We start from the raw sequence: 23,222 nt of genomic DNA on the forward strand, positions 1-23,222 counted from the left end.
TGTTTTGGTGGGGCAGTCTGCAAGCAGATTTCGTAACAAAGCAGCAATCTCCGTAGCCTGTTAGGGGCAGATTAAACTGGACATTGAGGAGAAAAAATGCCAAAACCAAACCAACAGGACAAAACCACTAACAATAACAACAAAACCCAGATAAGCAAACGAACCAACCAAACAAAAAAGTCCATGTTAAGCCATCTATTTAGATATCTTCATCCTTCAACATTAGTAGTCGCTGCCTTATATTGAAAGAGTTTGTGATCTCTTAAGTTTTTCATAGCTCCATTTTAATTTGGAAAAAAAGGTCTGTTTAAAGACATCTACCCTAACACTGGTAGTGTATGAGCTGGCACTACTCATATTTAAATGGAGATTGAAGTTTATTGTATTAGCAAAACCTTGTCTGCACTGAGTTCTTTTTCTGTGCCTCTCTGCACATCTGTAAAAAAACCTTACGTATATGTTAGAAAAATACACATTTTCTGTACATAGGTGTGGTTATAAAATCATGCTCTTTCAAATATGCTTTGGAAGTTTTTAATATATAACAGCAAGGGAAAAATTGGGAAGGAAGAACGGACCCCAGAACTTTCAGGTTGCCTTCAGGCATCAAAGCGGGACAAAAAGGAGAGGAAAAAAAAGCCCTATCAAAACCTATTTTTTTTCTTCCTTTGAGGATTAGCTTTGTGCTCAATGCTGCATTTCATGGTTTACCAATTTTTTATTTCTGTACCTAAGCCAGATTAGCAGTCACTTAGAGCAAAGTCTCTTATAAATGGAGTTCTTAGTCACAGAGAATACTGAAACATACCATGTTGTCTGAAAAAAACCCTGTGACTGCAACAAATAAGCCCTCTAGACAGTATCTCTATACCCTGTTAATTAAATTTAGTGGCAAAGGAAAGCAGTTGTTGAATTAAGGTAATTCTAGAGAGATTTCAGGTTCTCGAGTGGATGCTGGCCTTTATGTTCTTAATTTGACTGTGTAGGGGCAACCAACACACCTTTTCACTGTTCTATTTCAGAAGCTCCAGGTCTGGTTGCTGTTACAGGACACAAAACCCACTGTCCCTGTCTTGTAGTCCTTAAGGACAGGGGCTTTGGGAATGCTGTATCTGGGAAATGCCACCCTCACTGGGAGCAGTTTGTTCAGTCTCACCTCAGCACTGCCCGCTATGTTGGCTTAGGCCACTTGCATTATTCCTTGTAGGTTTTCTGTCTTCCCTGCTGCCTTAATCTGTACAGTTCTTTTAGTCCTTCTGTTGAAAGCCTTGGTTTTGTACATACAAACCACTTCACTTTTCATAGGAGGGAAACTGCTATTTGGATGAGATCTGTGAAACCTCTCACTCTTGAAGGGACTTGCTCACCGCTAGTAGAAGATACAGCACAGATCAGGATCCCAGAGACTTCATCCTTTAAAACCATAGGGAGCTTGCTTTACTTCAGAATGATACAAGTTATTTTTGGTACATCAAACTTTCCAGTACTATGAACTGAAATACACCAGCACAGCCTCTTTGATTTTCAAGACAAGGGTGCCTAACCACATTGCAGCTGTACTCAAACTAGAATATTTTGCCTTGTCTTTAGTCTTTTGTTGTTTAGTGTTACATTTGTGGTTGAATAAACTGCATGGCTCTTCAGATTGAATCTTCAAGCAAGCTTGTTTTCACTTACCAGAAGTGATTTCCAATTGCTATTATGGTAAACCTCACTGGGAAATGTATTCACGGGTCAGCAGAGATTTGTTCTTTTCTCATGTGTTTTGCAAGAGTCATGAACTGATTAATATATTAGGGATTTTTACAGAGCAAATGATGTGTGTATGCACAAGCTCTTTTTAAAAACAGGGCTAATCAAGAAATGAACAAAGTGAAATTTTCTAATTATCTTCAGAAGTTCTGAAGTAAAAAAGGATGATCTGTTTAGGAGAGCTGGGTGAGGTATAAAGGTATTCCTTCAAACAACAAGCTCTGAAGTACATGGAAACATCTTTTTATTTTCAAAAGCTGTGGCAACCCTGAAACTATAGTTGCAGGATAGTAGATGTAAATTGCAATGCTGAAAATAATAATGAATTGATCTATAATTGATAATTAAAGAAAATCCATCTCTCCATTTAGTTCTCACCCTGTGTAATGTATGAGAATTCCTGGCTGAACTTGAAATTGTGCTTTCTTAGTTAGCAAGCTTTCTTCCCAAGTTCAGGAATATACTTTGAACTGTAAGTGAGACAGAAGTTTTGAAATTGCCTTCAGTGGGATTAGTATTTCTGCAATAAATGTGTTATTGTTAATGTGTCAGGGTGAACTGAGCCACCATACTAGCAATTGCTTTTGTACTTTTGAAAGGGTTAATTTGGGTTTGACATCTAAATAATGACATCACGCAGCTCTGCGGTCGTGCACCTCAGACTCCTAGCATGGCAATGAGAAACTGTCCTTTCCTTATCCTGGTGGCAGATAGTCATGACAATTGCCTTAATTTTTTATTGTTTATATGACAAAAGACATGTAGTGTCTTTTTTGTATTTGGCTCTACATAGACCTCTGGAGTCTCTTAAGTATGTGTGTAAGAGGACAGGCTTTTAGAGTGGAGAAAAAGAGGAATTTAAGATGGTTGACTGCATGTAATTAGCTTCCAGTAATGGATCACAGTTCAGGCAGCCGTCACCCACAAAGTTACTGTATAGCAAAATCGCTGGAGTCAGCAGGCTTCTGGAAAATACCCACCACTATTGTTTAAATGCTTGTGTTCCAGTATTTTTCCACAATTATTTTTGTTTCTGCAGCATTGTGTTCTCTCTTTGAGCACCACTGTGGAGGTGATTGTTTTGGGAGGAACAAGCTCTGAATTTCCACGCTGTCCTGAGGGTGTGGAAAAAAGGTCTTTCATGGAAACTACCTCAATTAAAAATATGACAGTACATAATCGTGGACCTGAGGAGACCTGACACACATTTCACGCCTGGCCCCTGACTGCCTGAGTAAATAGATGCCATACTTAGCCCAGAGAAAAAATGGTTTGGGCTGAGAAGGGTGAGTCATTCAAAGCTGAGTTGCTTTTCCTGAAAGCACACAGAAATGCAGTGATTAAACAGGCTTTACATTTGGAAAATCTTGCAGGCAAGTCTTTAATCAGTGTTGAAATCTTTTCCATGTGCTGCCAGTAGCTTTGTTTTGACACAGCGTGGTGATGGCTCTAGGTACGGCAGTCAGTTTTAGCTGGTAGAGGCGTATGGGTGACGACTGCTCACGTTACGTGAGCACAGTTTTGGGTGTCTGACGAGTGTGCTCCTTCTGCTGCAGGTGCTGGATTGAGCTCCACCGAGAACCAGCTTTTCCACACAAATTGAGAAGATGCCTGAGCTGCGTGGGCCGCCTGAATTCAGGGAGAGTGAGCAGATGGCACCCCTCGCTGCAGGCCTGCTGATGCTGTTCCTGATGAACTTGGTTTGAAACACTAGTTCTCATCCCTTGTGGAAAACCACAGTGGTTCATGACACATGGACCTCAGCTGTTCCAGCTTCCTGTTCCCATACATGTGTGTGTGTTTGTGCACTTGTGTGGGTACAGCAACATTTGACTCAGCTAGGTCTTGCTGGTGGGAGAGCAGAACTTCTGTGCTGGACTCACTGTGTGAGTTACTGTGTATACAGATGATAATACTGGATGGCAACAATATCCCTGGGAAGCTCTCTGCACACTTGTTGGAGAGTGGGTGGGAGAGGGTCAGAGGGTGCTTGCCATAATCATGTGCTATTGCAGTATTCATATAAGTGGTTTGTGTTTATTCTGTTTTCTCTTTTCTTACTGGTTTAATACTGGAGCCTCTTCTGTAAAAACGAAGGAGTAATTAAATCATTACTTATCAGTAATGCCATAATGTTTCTGCCATAATGAAGAAGCGCTTAATTACTGTATGTTACCTGTCACATCAGAGCCTGTCACATTGCTTTTCTCAGGGAGATTCCCCAGGGAAGGAGTCAGCCACGTTCTTGGTACATCCCTGCCTGACTGCAGGGCACACAACTGAGCAAAACACCTTGTTCACCTGGCAGCTGCACTCAGGGGGGTTCTCTGTGTCTGTCAGAGGTAAACTATCTACTCATCTCTCAAACGTGTGTTTTCACATGTAAACTTCATTTCTTGTTGGAGCAAAGATGTCATTCAGAGGAGATAGGTGAAGATTGATAAGAATCTGCAAGTTATTCTCCCAGGGAGAAAAGAGTGGCTGGCGTGGATGAAGCAGAACTTGATTTGAGGCAAGGGGTTACAGGAGTGCCTGGAAAAGTCAATAAAACCCAGAAATTGGGTGAGCTGTATATGGGGGAAGCCCTGAACTCTCTGCAGAGAATGGATGAATAGGAGGGAGAAGCTGAGGTAAGATGCCTACCTGGACAGGATACTCTGCATGGAGACAGGCATTTATTCAGGCGGGTGCTGGGGAGAGGGGGGCAGATGCAGGGAATTCCCCTGTTGAGTTGCCCCAGCCCTTGCTGACACTATGACTTGTTTTCCACCTCCCATAACACCATTGATCCTGCTGTCTGCTCCAGAAAGGCTGCGTGGGGGCAGAGCTGAGCTAGGAGAGGTATTAGGAGGTTTATGCTTCTGATGGTCAGTCATCCAGTCCCACCTGGGCTGGCCAGAGTGTTTCTTCCTGGACAGCTGGAGCTCCTGAAACCTGGCTTGGTGGAAGGCATCCCACCGCTGGCGCTGCTCCTGCTGCGAGGCTGTTTCCCACTGAGTGGTGTGGGGGAGAAAAGGTTCCAGCCTCTCTGGTGGCTGCTGGGTTGATCTGCCTCTCTCATATTGCTACCCCACAGCTTTGCTCTTCAAGCTGATCCTTGGCTCTTCCCTGTCCTTCATCAAGGGCTGAGGAGGAAAGATATTTTTTCTTTCTAGGAGGTGAATCATAAATAATGTCCGTGCTCTGCTTTCCCGCTGAAAGGTTTTTAAACCAGCTGCATGTGCCCTTTGAAACACAGGGAAAATGTAGTGTATATAATGAAGTTATCCCTTGTATGCTTCTGTCTGCTTTGGATGTATTTTTAAAAAAATTTAAGCTGGGACACCACCTACCCTGCTGTAATGTCTTCCTGGGTGACATCCAAAAGTGTAGAGGGTCAGATCCTTACCTGCAGTAGATTAATGTAATTCCATTAAAATCAAAGGAGCAAGTCTCATTTATCACAGTAAAGGTCCTCTTGCAGAAAGTATTTTTAACTGCCAGCATCTTCACTGAACATGAGGGAAAGAAATCCATGGTAATTTGGGGGGAATATTTAGCCAGTCTACTTTAAAGGTTCTCCTATTTCCCTAAGTTGTGCTTAGGGATTCCTATCAGAGAAAAAGATGCTGATAAAGGGGATGGTTTAGCACAAGTTTAATTCAACATTGACTTAAGCTGTCAGGGCTAAGTAGATCAAGAAGAATAGCACTCAAATTATGACAGCTTCAAGGCTTTGTAGATAAGAGAATCTGATTTTAATTAGGATCTTCACTGAATTTTGAAAAGATCATATTGTTTCATCAGTGTATAGAAGGACAAGAAGCAACATGAACTCTTCCACCTTAAAAGTGGGGGCAAACCTGTCTTTTGTTTTAGCCCAAAGCCTGTGAAGGTCAATATAACTTCTGTTCTTTTTCCTGGAATTATGTGGTACAATATTATTGTTTCAAATCTATTACTATACTGAAAATGTTGTTGCTATACTGCAAGGGCAGTAAAGCAGACTTTACTAAAAGCAAAATTTTTCTTCAGCTGACTGAAGACATGTCTCCCTCCCAGTTTAGAGGTATCTCCCTTACTCAACAAGATTTTTAAAAAAATTAAGTTACTTTAAAAATATTAGTCTCAGGCTTTGTCTTAAGTTAAAAACTTTTAAATCAGAGGTTTATTAAGGTTAGTGTTTATCATGCTAAGATTACGTCACTTGCTCCTATGAGGAGTATGTGGATAAATAGTTTACAAGCAGGCATCCTGCATTTAAAAAACCATGTTTTGCAGATTTATGCAACTAATTTTAGATATAGTGACTGTCTCTACCTAAGATCCTGATCACTGTCAAGGAAATGAGAATTTCTCAGGTCTATTATCATCCTTAATTCCATTAAATGTGCTCAAGCACCATGAATGTAAACCCTTGTTGTCTGTTGCCAGCCTCTTCTAGGACCTCATCATTCTTAGCTGGGAACAGATCGGAGGCTGGTCTTGCTGGGGTGCTTGATATCAAAAAAGACTGAGAAACTCATGTTGAAATAGAGGAAAATTGTTCAATTTTTAAACAAATATACCGGGGTGAAGCTCACCTTTGGAGGAAAGAATCTGTGGAGCATGATGGGAAAGGTGTTCAGAAAATAGATGGTTCACTTTTATTGTTTCCCTTTCTTCTTTTTCACTTTTGAAAATGAAGTCCTGCAAAATTTTACAGTGATTGGAGAAATAGAAAATAGTGAATTGGCTACAGCCAAATGAGAGGATGTTTAATAAGAGAAAGGAAAGGGGTTTTTTTTTAAGTCAGATTGTATTAGACTCTGCTAGTTTTTTTTTTTCCAGTGGCTAATTAACTTCAGATAAAAGAGATTGTAAAGTCTTTAATATCAATTTCAGTTCTTCATGAAGATGCAAGAACTCGAACATCCTTGATGCATCCTTTATTAAGCCATGGAAAGTGTGAAAGACTAAACTCTTGATCTTTCAAATTGATCTAAGGCAGACGAAAATCAAGAAGGTTTTAGCTTTATTCCCTTCATCTGTCCTTGACCCAGCAGCTGTAATTTAGCCATCAAATTGATGGGGAAGACAAACTTCATACAAAATATGTATCTTCTCTCATGTCAGCTACAATGGAAGGAATATTTGGTGTAGAGGTTTTAATTTCTTTTAATTTCCCAAAGTTTCAAACTGATCTGTGCAGCTCTAAGTATACAGAAACTTAAAACCAAATTTGCAGAACCTCAAGCAAAAGTCTGATTGAGTTTATAAATCTGGCCTTGATGAGAAGACTTAAGGCTGGAGTATTCAGATTGTTTTGGAAGTCAAGGTGATTAAATTTTTCTCTTAAATAAGAAGACATCTTTTAGCATCTTCTTGATGAAGACTCTAAGATTGGAAGTGCCTGTTTAGGAAGATGGTAAAATCCAGAAATCAAAGCATCTTTCTTTAATAAAAATAATTCTTCATTTCAAAAGTGCAGAGCAGCCTGGGAGAATGAAGACAAGCCCAGGACCCCTTCTTTTTGTGCTGAGCTGTGATGCTCTCAGATGCTGAGTGAGGGTCTGTGGGGATATTGCTACCAGTGGGGTGAGAATTGATCAGAAGGGAGTTACTCTTTCTGGCTCTGCCTGGGGTGAGAGCAGGGTGTGGCTTTGCCAGTTTGGTGGGTTGTCAGCCTGGTCGTCAGCAGGAGTTTGCACTGCTCCTGCCTGCACCTTCCCCACCATGCATGGGACTGCTGTGGGGCTCACCCAGATCATCTCCCATCTGGCCTGCCAGGTGTGGGGGTGTTTGTGGCAAGAGTTTCTTCCCTTTCCACTTTGATTTTTTCCTTCCTGTCAGTCACTGAAGGGAAGATTCCGTCCTCTGTGTCAGTGCAGAACAATGGCATACCCCAGCAGGGCCTAAGGGCTGGGGAGTAATCTGCAGATATATCCAACTCCAAGCCCTGCAGAACAGTTTGTCTTCCCCACTCGTGATTCCTGTAATGGGAGGAAGTGTGTTTAGATAAGGAGTCTCACATTTGAGAGGTCTGTTTTCTACGGGCAATGTGCTGTCTGTATCTTTTGCACACAGGGCAAGAGAGGCTCTGGCATTGCAAGAGCAAAGCCTAAAGAGCTCCTCAAAAACACATGCAGCTTACTAGTAACCACTTCTAAAGAGAGGACATTGCTTTTATGTCCTGTTTTCTAAGACTGTTGCCAGAGGAAAACTGCGTTTACTTCAGTGTCCTGAAGGGGACACTGAGGATGAAGGGGCTCAGAGTATCCAAATTCTTGGTTACTGATTAGAACTAAAGGTCTTGGTATCAGATATCGTATCCTAATGGAGTATTAATTAATCAGCTGGCTGGGAAAGTCTGGCTTTAGAAATATGTAACATAACTGAAGTGCTTCCACTTTTGCTCATCAAATTCAGCATGAAGATCAATTTGTGCATCTGCAGCCTCTTCAAAAGTAGCTGACAACAGAATGGCTTGTTTGTTCAGAGACAAACTTCTGTGGCTTGTTACATGATATGGAGTATCTGAGTTCACCTTCCTGTCTTGTATTTACTGTTATCCTAGGAAAAGGGGTTGGGGAAACAACAGGAAACCTTGAGACAGACTGGGATAAAAAAAAAATATACTCTGTGACAGAACTTTATGATGGAATAAACTGTGTTTTATGTTATCCCCTTATACACCCAGCTGTCTAAACTCTTTTCACTCACCTGAGACCTGTCAGTGTTGGGAACATCTGCTAAGATGTTCCACTGCTGCTGATGGGTTTGACATTCAGTAAACACTTGCAAAATTTTATATAAAGAGGGATGCAATATGTTTTTCCTGATCATCCCTATTTACCATTAAAGAACACTAAAGTTCACTGAAGGTTTTCCAGCTGGCTGGTTTTGAATTGAATTGTTATTGCTCTTAAGTCCTCAAGCACGTTTGCACTTGCTCTCCCTTGCTTAATGTACTTGTTATAAAAGTAAAAGGTACTGTCTTTTCTTAGACTTGTGAATATAGCTGAGAAAAAGGAGGGGGACCCAATAGACAAGATCTTTCAAACAGCAGAAACTGAAAAATTTCTTGCATGTTTTTTTTTTCTCCCAATTATGTCAGTTGGCTACGAAAACATGTCAACTTCTCCCATGTATCTTGCCAGAGGCCTTATGACAGCTAAAACAATGCTGTTGCTGTTTAAATGAATACAGTGTTTTCAACTTTTGAGAGCAAATATAGTATTCATAATCCCACTAATATTGATATTCATAGAAGAGACTACTGGTTTACCAATCAACTGCTTATTTTACAAGTCTGTCTCAAAACAGCCCCAACACCACTGTCCACTTTTCAATATAATCGTGTTCCAGCCCACTGACAACACTTAAGACAGAGTTTTCTGGCAAATTGGAGAAAACATGACCAGGTAAATATGGAATAAATGGGAAGTCAAACAATCTAAATGTAATGATTTTCACTAGATGATCAGAAAGAGTTTGCCTATTTCTAAACAGAATTTGGACAGATTTGCTAATCACATCTGTCATTGCTGCAGACTTGGTCTGCAATAATTTGTGTTACTGTGCATCCCCAGACACGCTTGTCTCTGCTGGGACAGTATAATCACCCAGTGAGGCTTCCTTAGCATTTCAGTGCCACTGCACCATCCTAGGCACTTTTCTCATGACCATGTGCAAGGCTAAAGTCAGAATTTCCAGTGCACAGAAGGCAGAGTATAGTCATGTCCATAAAGCACAGGTTCACTCCAAAAAAGACCTGAACAAAATCTACATTAATAGAATGTAATAGAAGTGGTGACACAGTGTGTGACCAGTTGCACGGTTTCTGATACTTCTAAAGTGATTAAGTATAAATAATCAAACCATGAAAACATTTTTGCTGCTCGACAGGCGTCTTGGCACCATGGTGTCAGCTTTGCAGGGACAGCCAGTGACACATTAGTTGGAGGATAAGGTAATGGGTTCACAGAGCACATCAGCAACAGATCAGTATGCCAAGCAAAACAGAACTAATGGAAAAAGAATCTTCAGGACATTTCTGCACAGAAGAAGCCAAGGGGAAAATCTTAAGAGAACAAGAAGAGCTATATTATCCTACTAAACTGTGTTTTGTGATGTTGCAGCACGGAATTGAAGTTGGTGCCAATTCTTGTCTCTTAGACAAGAATTTCTGAGCATTTGAGAAGAGTTGGCTCAAACTGATGTGGAAGAGTTGCCTTCTTTTCTTTTTGAGAAATTCTTGTTGTTTTGCAAACAGGTCCAAGTAGTGTTTAAATTTTCCTGGGCTTTTTTTTGGGTTTTTTGTTATTCCTCAGTTTCAAATAAAGTGTCTTAATTTACTACTCCATAGAAAAATTATATTTTAACCTTGAGGCATATATACTGGTTTTATTTCATGTTGGCCTATTCAGCTGCAAAGCAAGTAGTGTGAATCAAAGCTGTTGGTTTAGATAATTTGTTGGCTTCCATTTAAAGCCAATAACCCTAACACTTCCATAACACTTCGTGACTGCGCTAGTTCTCAAAGAAATAACACACACATGCGGCTTTCATTGATCTTTGGGAAGGCTGGAGTGCCATTCTGTTAGCATTTTAAAAGCTATTAAAACTTTCAATTAAACAGTGTGATTTTTGTGCTATTGAATTATTCCTTAACCTTATTGAAAGAAGTAACAGAGCCCTTTCTGCCAGTTGTCATTCCTCTGTTATGCCGAGGTGCACCATTCTGAAATGGTTCATGGGAGGCTGCTCAGCTACGAATGTGTGAAATGGATGCAATGACCCAGCAGTGCGTCTGGGGAGCTACTATAGGGCTTTGCATTTAGCCACTGTGGGTGAAAACCGCTTCTGGGTGCAATTCTCCTGGCACTGCGTGAAGGCTCAGCAGTCAGACGGTGCAGCTTGTGCAGGAGTCACAGTCTCTGGGTTTGAATCAGTGCGGGAGGTACCGTGCTACGCTGATTTACAGCAGCCAGGGTATCGTCCGCACCAGCCTGGCAAGGGCAGCGCTCAGCTTCCTGGAGCACAGCAGCCTTGGAAGGAGGCTGGTCTCAGCTCTCCAGGAATGAAGTTGCTCCTTCAGTGCATGGGAACAGTTAAGCTCACTTGCACAAAACATATGTTGCTTGCATAAGAGAGATTTTGGGTGAAAACTCTGCTTTTAATTATAGACGGTTGCATAAAATGTCAGTGATTAAAGCACAGATTTAGCAATATTGTTGGCCTGAAGGATGCCAGCCAGAAAGCATGTTTCTCCTCCTGTTTACTCCTCATGGAGCAGAATTTTTCCAACTTTATGAAAGTTTTCTATTCAAGTGAAAAAAAAAAAATCAACCAAAGAGGAAAGTGGCATTTCCTGATCCATTCTGTCTCTCAAGTTTTCTCAGCAGTAAAATTTCTCAGGAGCTGAACAGGGTGGTTTTGAAACAGGGAAGATGGGAGATCTAATATCTCATTTCCAAGCAAGAAATCTAAAAGTCAGGTTTATGTTGTCTGAGGCAATCTCAGCCTTTGGTTTCCTTTTGTCCACAGGCTGATGGAGAATGCCCCTCCTTTAAAATCGCGAGTTGCCTCTGATAAGTAAAATTCCTTCAGTAATTCTCCAGAGCCTGAGATAATTATATCCAAGGCAAAACTGGCAAGGTTTGAAATGTGATCAGATATATACCCAGCTGAGCAGGATCCACTTAAGTATTTGTTCTGACTTAGCCATTGTCACTCCAAAAATACTGTCATGGAGGAAAATATAAACATGATCCCTTCTTTTTTAGGATTGTTACCATCTGTATCATAGTTACCAAGTATTTCTTGCTTAACTTGCATTTAAAATTAACTGAGTCTATGCATCGCCTGCCTTTAGTGTAATCATAATATAGTAATCACAGCTCTGTTCACAAAATGTGGTCTACTTCAATAAGCATTTTGCTTTAGCTTTGAGTAATGTTTTTTGACAAGTGCTATTTTTGCCACTTCTTCTATAAATATATAGGTTATTATTATTCTGCTGTAGTGATTCACTTCTGTACTCATTCCTCTGGAAGTACATTGAATTACACCAGCTGAGATTATGGCCTCTACTGTGCTTTTCAGAATGTTTTCTTTTAGTCTCCTCTATTTTTAGGTCAATTACTGAGTCCAAATCACATTACAGGACTGAAGATAGCACCTGTCCTTTTATTTATATCCTCATATTTTCTGAGTTCCTGTTGCTGCTTTTTTTGACCTCCCTTCTCCATGTAACTGCTTCTCATTATGCTATTTCCTGATTTAACCTAGATTACACAATATCTGTGTAGATTCAATAATCCCTTTGAAGGAATTAATTGAGCAGAAAATACTAACAGGAGACCTGTGGGTTAACCCCAACAAAGGCGAAATCCTCAAGCACATAAGGAGGATACTTTCCTTTTTAAATGAGGTGATTAATGGTAAGATTCTATTTTACTGTGAATGCTGTGCATGAATTACTTTGGCGAGGTTTGTTGAGAGGAAAATAATATTTTAAGGAGTACTTCCTGGAAAGCCAGGTTCTGGCTGATTCTAAGAAGGATCCTAACCACCAGGAAGGTACACAAAAGGCTGCCTTCCTTTTCTAATCTCCAGTTTCTGCATTTCTTGAAAAGTCTGACAGAAGTCATTTGATTCATAAGGTGGTTGCCAGCTACGCGTTGCCAAATGTTGGAGAAGTGGAGAGGAGCCACGCATGTGCCTCTGGTCTCTGTCTGCAGTCTGACAAATGTGGAAAGCTAACCAAAGCAGCAACCATCTGACCCTCAAGGAGCACTCACTTGGAGTTACCAAGTTTGCACTGTCAAATGTAATGGCCAAGAGCCAAGGCTTTTCTGTGTGAAGTGCCCAGTTAATAGCTGAATGAGTATTTGGAAGTTTTGGCATATAGTTAGGCTTTGTTATCATCTGACCTTTTCTAATCTAATTTATTATATGTAACACATAACTGGCTTTGTGTAGAGTATTTTTTGTCTTTAATAATTATACTTTATCCTTAAAAATAAGCAGTACTGATATATCTATAGCAGTGTAAAACTAGAATTACTCACAAGTATGGCAGATTTTGAACATATTTCCAACATGATTTATAGAGATAACTTCATATGCTCAAAAAACCTTAAATTTCAAGAAAGGACAGCTCTTCCCAAAAATCTGCTCTTGCACTAGGATGGGCTGCTGGCATTTCAGGCTATTCTATCATCAGAGTTCACCCCATCAGTATTCGGTGTATATTTTACCATGATCAGTTAAATATCAAAATAAGGCTATCAGTTTCTTATGCTCTCTCTTTGATTCTGCACTTTACCTATAAAGTGCTGTTCCTATGGGTTTCTAGCTGAAATTTGAGCTGTGCCAGACTTAGCATGACTTCTTTGATCCCACAATGAAGTGGCCTTGAGAGGAAAACAGGAACAAAACAGTAAGTAGTGGGTGAAAATTCTACTAGTAATAGATTAATCCTTTTTTCTTCCAAATATGGCACTGAATTTTACCTGTTAGGAATGTTGTCTCCATTTGCCTATTTCTCAACAATGTAAAACAATTGCAATTTTGATTGTGAAGATGTGTGTCTAAGATTATGCCTTGAGAATAAGGTTGGAGTGAGTTATGTGGAAAGGGTTAAGAATTCAGTGTTCGAAGTCAGTTTCTGAAGAAGTGCACCGCTCTCATTTTCCAGTGCCAAAGACGAGATAGTTTGTCGTTGCTTTGGGCTGAGAGAACAAGGTATGTGAAGGGGAATTCACTGTGCTGTTTATGAATGTGTCTGTTTTTGCTTCCTGCTGGGCATTTCCTTGGTCACAGTTTGGCCTTCAGGACTAAGATGCTCCAGAACGTTGTTGCCTTTATTGAAGATCTAACAGACACCAATTTAATCTGTCCTGGCTCTTCATGCTCAGTCTCAGGTTTATCTAAATCTCTTCAAAAAACACAAGAAAAGACGTTTCACATACCAAGATATCTGCTTCAAGAGCAAAACCCAAAGTGAATAAAGAAAGCATTAAAGTAATTAAGTTAAGCATTAAGCTAAGTGGTTTAAAAGTTTTAATGTAAATTTGAACATTTATGCACTTTAAAAACAACAACAGCAACAACCACAGACCCCCCCCCACTGCAAGAAGAGAAGAAAAGAAAAGAAAAGAAAAGAAAAGAAAAGAAAAGAAAAGAAAAGAAAAGAAAAGAAAAGAAAAGAAAAGAAAAGAAAAGAAAAGAAAAGAAAGAAAACACCACACAATATGTGCACAGAAATGGGATTTAAAATGTCTGGCCTAAATAAATATGTTTCCAGGCCTGGCTTCATGTGAGTAAAGCATTATGGCTTTCTTTTAGACAAGGTGCTTGATGTGTTGAAAAATAATCTTGTCAGTGCTTTGTGTATACATGTTTATGTTTCCAGCATGGATAACTGTATAGAGCTCATCACTCTGATTACAAAAATTACCCAAACTGGAAGCTGTTCACTTTGGGCTGGTCCCACTGCTTATGCAGAGCAATGTGCATAGCAGCATCCTGTTTTCAGGATGTCATCCTCCCAGCCAGCAAGGGTAGTTTAGTGTGCTTTCTCCAGTTTGGGGACAAAAAGTGGGATGTACAAAATTCTCGTTGCTGCCAACATTAGATCTTTTCTAACTGACTGGGTAGTTAGAATAGCTGCAAAATCCATCTGTGCCAGGATAACTGGATTGGGATAGAAGGGGACGTGCCTAGGGCTGAAGTTCAGGGTCATAATGATGTGTGCCAGTGGCTGGAGAAGATGTGTTGGTACAGACATTAATATGATGGATAGGTTGAAAGAATATGGAGAACCTTCAGGATTCCAAATCAGGAAACCCAATTACTGCATGATGTGGGCGAACTTAATAAAAAAATAATGATGCCAGTGAAACTGTAGCCCTTCTTTGAAGCACTCCATCAGAACTGCAAAAACAGATCTTAAAAGCAACAGATGGAAGGATCAGTTTAATAAACCTTAGTGCACATTTCATTAGGCTTGAGCCAGAGGAAACAGCAGGACATGCGCTAGTACTGATTCTCTTTCAGAATGGCAGCAAGGGTGCTAGGAGCTGTGATCTCATCTCATACCAGCTGAAACTCTCCTATTCCACAAGGCAATAATACTCATAACCATTAGTCTCTTGTCCAAGTCTCTCTCCTGACCCTAAACAAACTTCTGAAACAACTGTGGAGAAACCTGTCTCTATATGACCAGGCCAGATTTTTCATCGAATCCAAGGGAATGCAGAGGAAGAAAACTCTGAAGGGATCCTTTGGCCAAAGTGGAGTTATCTCCCAAGTGGGAGAAAAAAAGACACACTTCAGAGCGTGATTACTCCTCTTCTGAAGGTGATGGCTAAGTGATAGATGAGCCACGCCTTGTTTTTTTCCATTGACTGGAGGGAGTAACTTATTATTATAAATGTCTCTGTTTTAGATGTCTAAGATTGGGTGAGACCAACCTTCTTGAGGAGTACCCAATAAATATGCTCAGTGACGCCTCCTCTGTAATACCAGGATGAAGAGCTCACTATACGTGCCTTGTTGTGTATATATACATATATATCTATATATATATGTATATATGTATATATAGGATAGGCGCTTCTGTGCACCAAAGTCTGTAGGAAGAATTATAATGAGTTTCTAAAACCTAGACCTGATGCTTTTAAAATTATGTTATGTACCTTTTGCTGTTCAGTTTCATTGCCTTCAATTTTTCAGTTATTTTACACTCCTAAAAAATCAGTGGAAAAAAATGGTGCAGTCATATGGTTCTTACCTACAATCAAGAGTACCTGAAGGAAATTAATTTGTGTTTGTTAGAATGCACTGAATCTTTCCTAAGTAGACAAAATTCACAATAAATTTCCTGACATTCATCATCAGCATTTATTTTGCACTCATTTTTCAGTGAAAACAGGTTTATCAGTCCTGGTCATTCATCTGTCTTAATTTGTAATGATTTCCAAGGCACCATAATCTGAATAAATTGATGAAATGTCCCTGTGTACCTCAAAAGCAAATAATTTTGTCATTTCATTGCAATATATGTGCTCTAATGCATCCATCCACACCAAATTAAGGTCCTGTGTTGTACAACTGACTTTGCCATCTGCTTTGGGCATGGAGTTCAACCAAAAGCCTTCAGAAGCTACCCCCATCAAAGAGTAAAATCTGTCTTCTAATACAGAAACTTGGTCCCCAGACTGGCACATCAGATGAAAGCACAGGAATAAAAGCCAATTTGGGATCCAAACGTATTAACCAGAAGGAGTAGATTGAAGCATATAAGAGCACATTTCTCTAAGGCTAACATGTACTCTGATTTGTATCTTGCACTTATCACTGATCTCACTGAGACTTCACAAGCAAGATATGTGCAAGTACAGAATTTGTTGCTTTGCATTTGAAGCTGTACTTTTGATTCAGTTGGTGAGAAAGTGAGAAAACAATTAAGGAAGGAGTTGTTTGGGCTGGTGAAAAAGAACAAAGAAAATGATGGTGACAAACGAAATGCTCACATATGAGCAAGGACATATAGTCTCACCTGAATGTTCTTAAAGAGCAGGCAGAGATAATTAGAGAGGCATAATCAATCATTTTTGACACCTCATTAAGAGCAGATGAATTGCCAGTGGACTGAAGGACAGGAGAGCCAAAGAAACAGCCAATGGTTAAGTAGGTAATAAACAGGAGCGACAGATGTGGACCTTTGAGGCAAGCTTCAATATCCAAAGAAACAATAAAAGGGTTTATTCCTATTGCTGTGGCTTCCAAATGTACAGATTTCAGTGCCTACTCTCAGGTCCAAGGAGAAGCAATCAGATGGTCAAGAATATGTTGAGCTAGTAGTTGCTGACTGAGAAGAAAGACAATCCCCACACTCCCCCCTGCCATTCCTCATGTGTCAACACCAAACAGTGTATTTTATATTTAGAATATATTTGGAAGGAATACTGAACAAAGAAATAGTTATGATCGATAGAAAAATCCAAGTAAAGGATTCGACACATGCTTGTTCCGCGATAGTTAATCTAATTCAGGCAGTCCTTGCATTGGGGTGGGATTTTGGATACTAGTACTGGATTTAGTTTAGTAGACAGAAACATACAAGCATGGAGGTACAAGGTTGGGCAGCCATGTCCTGGCAGAAATAAATTTAACCTTGCCCTGAATCTTCATTTTTCTTTCAAACAAATCCCAGGCTGAGTTACTCACATTGTTTTGGAATTCTTGTATAGCATTCCAATATTTTTTTCCACTATTGGGGTAAATTGTTTTGCTCCATTTATTTAAGACATCTCTTTTGGGGATTTCTTTGTTAGGATATGTATGAATGTCCATTAAGAAAGAACAGCAACAGAAGCATTAATAAAGTGGGGCAGATGTTAAATTAATATGAAGGCAATGATCCTATGCTGATATATGCAAGCTAAAGATCTGTCCTACTGAATACCCAGAGAAGTGACTTGCCAAACCATATTATCTATGCTTCACTGCCTTATTTTCTGTATGCCTGAGAAAAGCCAAAGAAAATTAGTTCCCTCTTATACCACTCACAGCCAGGAAAGAATCTGTCATCATCAGTCATGAAAACACTTGAAATATGGATGTGCTGTCTTCATTTCCACAGTCTTCCATGTCTAGCCTATGGCCTTGCTTTGGAGGACATAGCATTTTTTCAGTGTGCATGGGTTTCAGGCATTTTTGTCAGCAGAGCAGGGTGGGGTGGTGGAGGGGAGAATTTGTTTTATTGCAAGCTCTTCTTTGATTTAGAATTTTATTTACTTCATTAATTTTCAGGTACTTGAGTTTTCTACTTATGTCCCACTATTATTCATAGACCATTAATCTATTCTGAGACCTCCAACTTTTAACTTTCGGTCATTCATTTCATTTTCAGTCACCTTTTGTAGCTATTGTAGTCTTTGAATGGTGTATTACCAGAACTTTTTAGAAATGTCAGGATATGACATTGGCAAATGCCAAGTGACTCTCGTTCCTTTCTCTCCAGAAGCCAGGAGAAGACCAGGTCTGTGATATGTGAGATCTCACTCTTAATTAGGACTGTTTTAAGCCTTTATTTCATTACAATTGTAGCTACTGTTTTCACTTTGTATCTAGGATGGGCATTAAACTAAAAAGCGCAGCTGCTTTCAATTATACTCCAATGTTCTGTTTCAAGATAGCTTTCATTTTTTGTGGCATCACTTAGTTGCCCTTCCCCCTTCCCTGCTGTCTTCTGCACTCAGAGCTTTTAACCACTTGGGAATGATGCAGGGATAGGAATTAACAGATGTCATTTGCCACTGCTTCTGTTTCTGGTAGCAAGGCCAATTTCACTTAGTGAAAAAATTCTCTCGTTACAAGCCATCTAAAAACTTTTGTCCATGGGGAAATGCTGGAAGAAGTTGCTGAAATTAATAGGATGCTGTTAGACAGGTGCCAGAGATAAAACCTTTGTGGGCCTACTCCTCCCTTCTTCTGTATCTCTCAGTCTGGGGCTGGGGTTACCTTAAGAGAGGGGACCTTTGCTGGTGAGATGGAGAAAGGGCAGCAGACACAGACTGCACCTGCAAAGCCAGCATTCCTGCCTGGAAAGGAAAGGTGTCCCAGTCCCATGAAGTCAGTACTATCAGTTGTGGAGCCCCAGGTTAGTGGGGAGAGACAAGGACCCTGGCATCTCTGACACAAACCTGGCAGACACTGAAGGGCACCTATGATGCCCTTTCTAATGCCATGGTTAGGCTGAGTTTGCCACAAGTGTGGGCAGGTTGAGCAGCCTTGGAGTGAGATACCATTACAAAGGCAGCAAGGGAACAGCACAGATCCTGGGAATCACCGGTGTTGCTATAGGTGAGTGTGCCTTCATGGAAAGCAGGAGACAGGCTTTCCCAATGTCCCTCTGGTGAAGATGAACTTTGGCTGTGCTCATTTGATGCTGGGGTTTTGCTAGCCTCCATCAAAATGAATAGAGAGAAATAAAGAGCAACATGTGAAAGTCATGTTGGTTCATTGTGTGCTCATCCAGGATCCAGAGGTGAAGAACCACCAGCAAGGACAGTGGGGGTGGTAGCCTCATTCTGTTCATTCTTCATTGTTTCCTCAAATTAGAAATCTTTCCTCTTTGTTAACAGCAATTTCAAAGAGAGAGCAGCCTGCTCCCATGCAAAGTAGCCACATGAGCGAACAGGAACTCTTTTGGCAGATGAGGTTTTCCCTCTTACTTAGCAGCTGAAAAATGGAATCCAATGTATAAAACACCTCTTGTAATTAATCAACTGGCTTGTTTATGCCTCCTAATCTCAAATTTGAAAGCTTTCTGGAAACTTGAAGTATCTTGGGGATAAAATAATGGGCATTAAGCTTATTTTCTAGCAAATGAAACTTTGGGAGTCTGCCAGCAGTAGTCAGGTTTATTGGACCATATCTATTCAAAGCAGGGAAAGGCATGAGCTGAAGTCATTGACTACCTGAAAGTTCACAGAGTGATGAGCAAGACTGGCCTCTCTCAAAAAGTGAAATGAATAATAAGTGACCAAAAAAAAAAAAAAAAAAGTGGTAAAGAGCTAAAAATAACGTCCAACTACACTGTAAGCCTTAGTACAAATGGTGAGGGTCATTTCACATTTCAGCCTGTTCTCTGCTTCATTGCAGGGAAAAATGTGTTCATAGAGCACCTCACTAAGCAGGTTTTTTTCCCCTTGCTGTTCAACTCCAAGCTCTGTAATGAATGTGTCAGCATTCTAGCAGAGCTGGGAGGGGAATTTGCACATCTTGGCTGGGGGCCATATGACCCTAAGGAGTGTGGTTATCCCTCCTCATCCACACTGAAAAATTCCACTGACTGAGGAAGAAGTTGCCAAGCAAGGGCTGTGGTATTAGGAGGTGAAAATGTATTTGTAGCATCTCCTTTTTAGAAGGAAAAGAGATGTGTCTTCAATGAGAAATAGTCTGAAGGTGTTGAAGGAGTTTACTTGACTTATGCTAACAAACTCTTTGATGAAGCAAATTGGTTTTAAACGGAGGAGCTGGACACACAGTCCAGCTGACCTGAGAGATACCACAGGTAAGGGATAGATCTGTAGAAAAATGTGGGACTTCATGAAGCCTTGTGTTGGAAAACGAGAGATGTGGGGGCAGATTGCTGAATCTTCTGAGTGCTGCCTCCAAGCTCTTACCTCAGTGTGAATGGACACACACATACAGTCACATTAAAGGTATTTACTGAATTTGACCAATACAGAGAACAGATTTTAAAAGGTGACTTTGGTGACTGAGTGAAAGGTGACAGAGATGTTGGTTCTCCCAAAACCACAGGGTCCAAAGCTGGGCTGAGAAATGAAGAGCCCATCTCAAATTGCAAAGGAAGGAGTGGTTTAAAAGGGAAGAAACGCAGAATCACAGAATTGTTAAAGTTGGAAGAGACCTCTGGAGTTCATCTAGTCCAACCCTGAAGAAAGAAAATATTCTGCACAAGGCTCTTGCTTTTAAAAGAGAGTGATAAGATGGAGTTGTCTCCCTTGCTATGTGCTGTGTAACAGCTGTGAAGGTATCTTCAGTCAAGGAGCAGGGGGAAGCAGATTAGATTCATCAGAGAACTGAGACTGAGCAGCAAGGAGCTATGACAGGAACTGCAAAAAGGGAACAAGTCAGAGACAACACACAGAGGCAACGGTGTCTTCACAAATCCTCCTTCAGATGAGAATTTCCTGTGAGTGGCTGTCAGGAAGAAAAAACAGACAGGATAATGCCGGGTATGATCATGCTGGGGACATCAGAGCAATGATATTGCAAAACCCGAGGGGGAGAGAGAGGAATGCTGAGGGCAAATGGCAGAGCAGGGCTTTGGGAGCATGAACTCAGAGTGAAACAATTCCAGCGCAAAGGGAAGCAGCACTGCAGAGGCACATGCAGCATCTTGGCTCCAGCAAATGCATTTGGGAGAAACACAAACGATAATGGCCATTCACCTTGGTTGCATTAGCAATTTCCACAATTCACAATAGTGCAGTTTTGCTAAATCAGGTGTGCTTGCAGGTAACAAGACCCAGCCCAATATCCACTTCCACTGGAAGAGATCCTGATTTGCCTCTGTGTACCCTCCTTTGCCTGCTGACTGGGTCTCACTTGACAGAGTGTGGGTTGAGACATACTGTGCTTGCCATACATATTTGTCCCATTTTATTTGGTACCACCACCAGGATGCTTCCCTCTGCTAGTACTACTGCAGGCTTTATTCCACTACAGAAATAATGCATGTCCTTGGGTTCTTTCCATCACACATCCTCTGCGTCTAGTCTCTGAAAATATTTTTAGGCACAGTGCTCAGTGTCTTCTGGCCTATGTGACATGTGAGAATGGAAAACTGATATTTACTACTGACTCTTAATTTGGTCTTAGACAAGAGGTGAAAGCAAGAACTACAATGAAAGACAGAAGATGTATATTGGAAAGATAAAATACTTATTTTAAGGTGTGTTATGTGTATTCAGAATTTAAGGTCCTCTTTCACGTAAAACTTCATGGTGGTCTGGGTTTTTTGAAGTTGCTCAAAGAGCTGCTTCTGATGTCACCTGCAGTGCCATTTTTTACATGGCAACTCGCTTGTTAGCCCATTTCAAGCAGTGTTGGCATTTTAAGAGGCTTACTGGCCAGTTTCTCATTTATTTGAACTGTGTAAATCTACAGGTCTGAGGCTTCTCTTTGGTATCAGATTATTCTCTGTTAGTCTACTGCAAATTCCCCTCCTCTTTTCCATCATATTGTAACTGCAGTCTTCCATTTGCAGGAAATGGTCTCACACAAGTAAAATTATATCCAAATCAAAAAATGCCAGGAATCTTGGACTAATCTTTGCTTTTGTTATCCTGCTTCACAGTCCATCTCTGACAGAGGTGATATTTTTCCCAGTGAATGAAATAATGTTTTCAAGTCACTTGACTAGTTTTATAGCTTTCAAAAACAGCACTGCATCTCACAGGACATGGGAAGTCCCAGAGTTCTGTGCAAATTTTCCAGTAATGTTGTTTTCACCTCCTAGCACTGAGCTGCAACAGGACCCAGCCCATTGCTCCTCCTGCAGACACTGGTGGCACTTTGATTCTGGGAATATGAAGCCCTACCTTAACTTCAGATTGCCATTTATAATCAGAAAACACAGAAAAACTGTACCACCACATTATCCACATGTCACTGGTGCAAAGTTTAAACTGGCTTTTTTTGGTTTGCCCTCAGCTGGAAAGTGGAATGAGCATGTCACATTTTGATATCAATGTTGGGTCCATCCTCATTTGTAATTAGCAGGGGAAAAGCTGAGAAATCACCTTCACTCATTTATAAGCAGTGTCCAAAAATTGCTAACAAAGACTGGATGGCCAGAGCCCAGACTGCCTCCCTGCAGTGCTTGCAGTAGGAGCTCACCAGGCAGTGTGCATGTGCCTTTTTTTGCATGTGGAACACAATGAAATCACATCTGCTCCTTTTTGTGTACACGGCAAGTGTGGCTGTGGCCCATCAGGGCCCTTTCCTTGTGCTGACAGGTGGCAGAAATTGGGTTGGTCGTAAGACCCTAAAAGTTAATGAAGGCAGACATCTGCAGCAGAGCAGTCTGTAGCTGAGCCACTTAGAAAACTCCCTGTGCAGCCAAGAAAGAAAGAAGACACTTCTGTGGAGCCTTAATTTAGATGTCTATTTTAGGGTGGGCTGAATCACACTTTGGTGCCTATTCAGTACTGACCTCTCCTAGTCACCACTCAGGCCAGGTGACCTACATTTAGGTGAGTGACTCCCACCCCTGTTTCATTCAGGCAGACGAAGTGCCTCTCTGGAAGAGCACTTTTGGCTGGGTGATGTCTGTAGCAGTGCTGGCTCTGCCTTTGCTCTGGTAACCATGACTGCTTGAGAGGTTATTTTGGGGCACTCGGGAGTAGTTTAAATTTGCTCTCCCCAGTTGCAGGCAGTTTCCTCCATCTGGTCCTGAGGTCCATCAGCTACAGCTATTGGAAATGCAGTTTGCATCCCACTGCATCAATAAAGGTGATTCAAGCACAGTAAGGGGCTCTAAAGGCTCATTTCATTGATGTTTGCTGTTATTGAGTACATACATAACTTTCCTGCCAGCTGGAGATGGCTGTAATAAGACCAGTCTCAATAAAATGGAAAGGGATCCTTCCAGAGAGAAAACACAATGGCTCACAGCTCCTTCACGAATAGTTTCTTACTTACAAGTTTCAGAAAACAAAGTTCTGTTGGCAGGACATTTTCCTAGCGTTTCTTCCCTGCCTGGAGGGAACTTGGAGACAGACACAGACAGTTCTCCTTTCAGAAAGACTGTGATAACCATTCAACATGCAACTAAGAGAATGAGTATGACCAGTGTTGCTAGAGCACAGACAGCCACACAGGTGGGGGTGAACCCCATAGGCATTTAAACCAAAAACATAATCACAAGCATAAAATTACCTTCACATGCCCATCCTTGAACATCT

At 40.8% G+C, this 23,222-nt stretch overlaps 1 protein-coding gene across 4 annotated transcripts in view; it reads left to right on the forward strand.

The window, feature by feature from the left end:
* LRRC3B (leucine rich repeat containing 3B) overlaps nucleotides 1-10,354 on the forward strand; it is a 60,886-nt gene extending 50,532 nt beyond the window's left edge. For all 4 annotated transcript variants that reach the window (XM_041411552.1, XM_041411550.1, XM_041411551.1 and 1 more), the window contains exon 3: nucleotides 3,309-10,354. Coding sequence is in view for 2 of the 4 variants with exons in the window: in XM_041411550.1 (XP_041267484.1) it covers nucleotides 3,309-3,320 (12 nt within the window). In the remaining 2 variants the exon portion in view is untranslated. The remainder of the gene's footprint in view (nucleotides 1-3,308) is intronic.
* Nucleotides 10,355-23,222: the final 12,868 nt, after the last annotated feature.

This window comes from Onychostruthus taczanowskii, unplaced genomic scaffold (assembly GCF_017590055.1).
Source record: "Onychostruthus taczanowskii isolate IOZ18803 unplaced genomic scaffold, ASM1759005v1 scaffold36, whole genome shotgun sequence".
NCBI lineage: Eukaryota > Metazoa > Chordata > Aves > Passeriformes > Passeridae > Onychostruthus > Onychostruthus taczanowskii.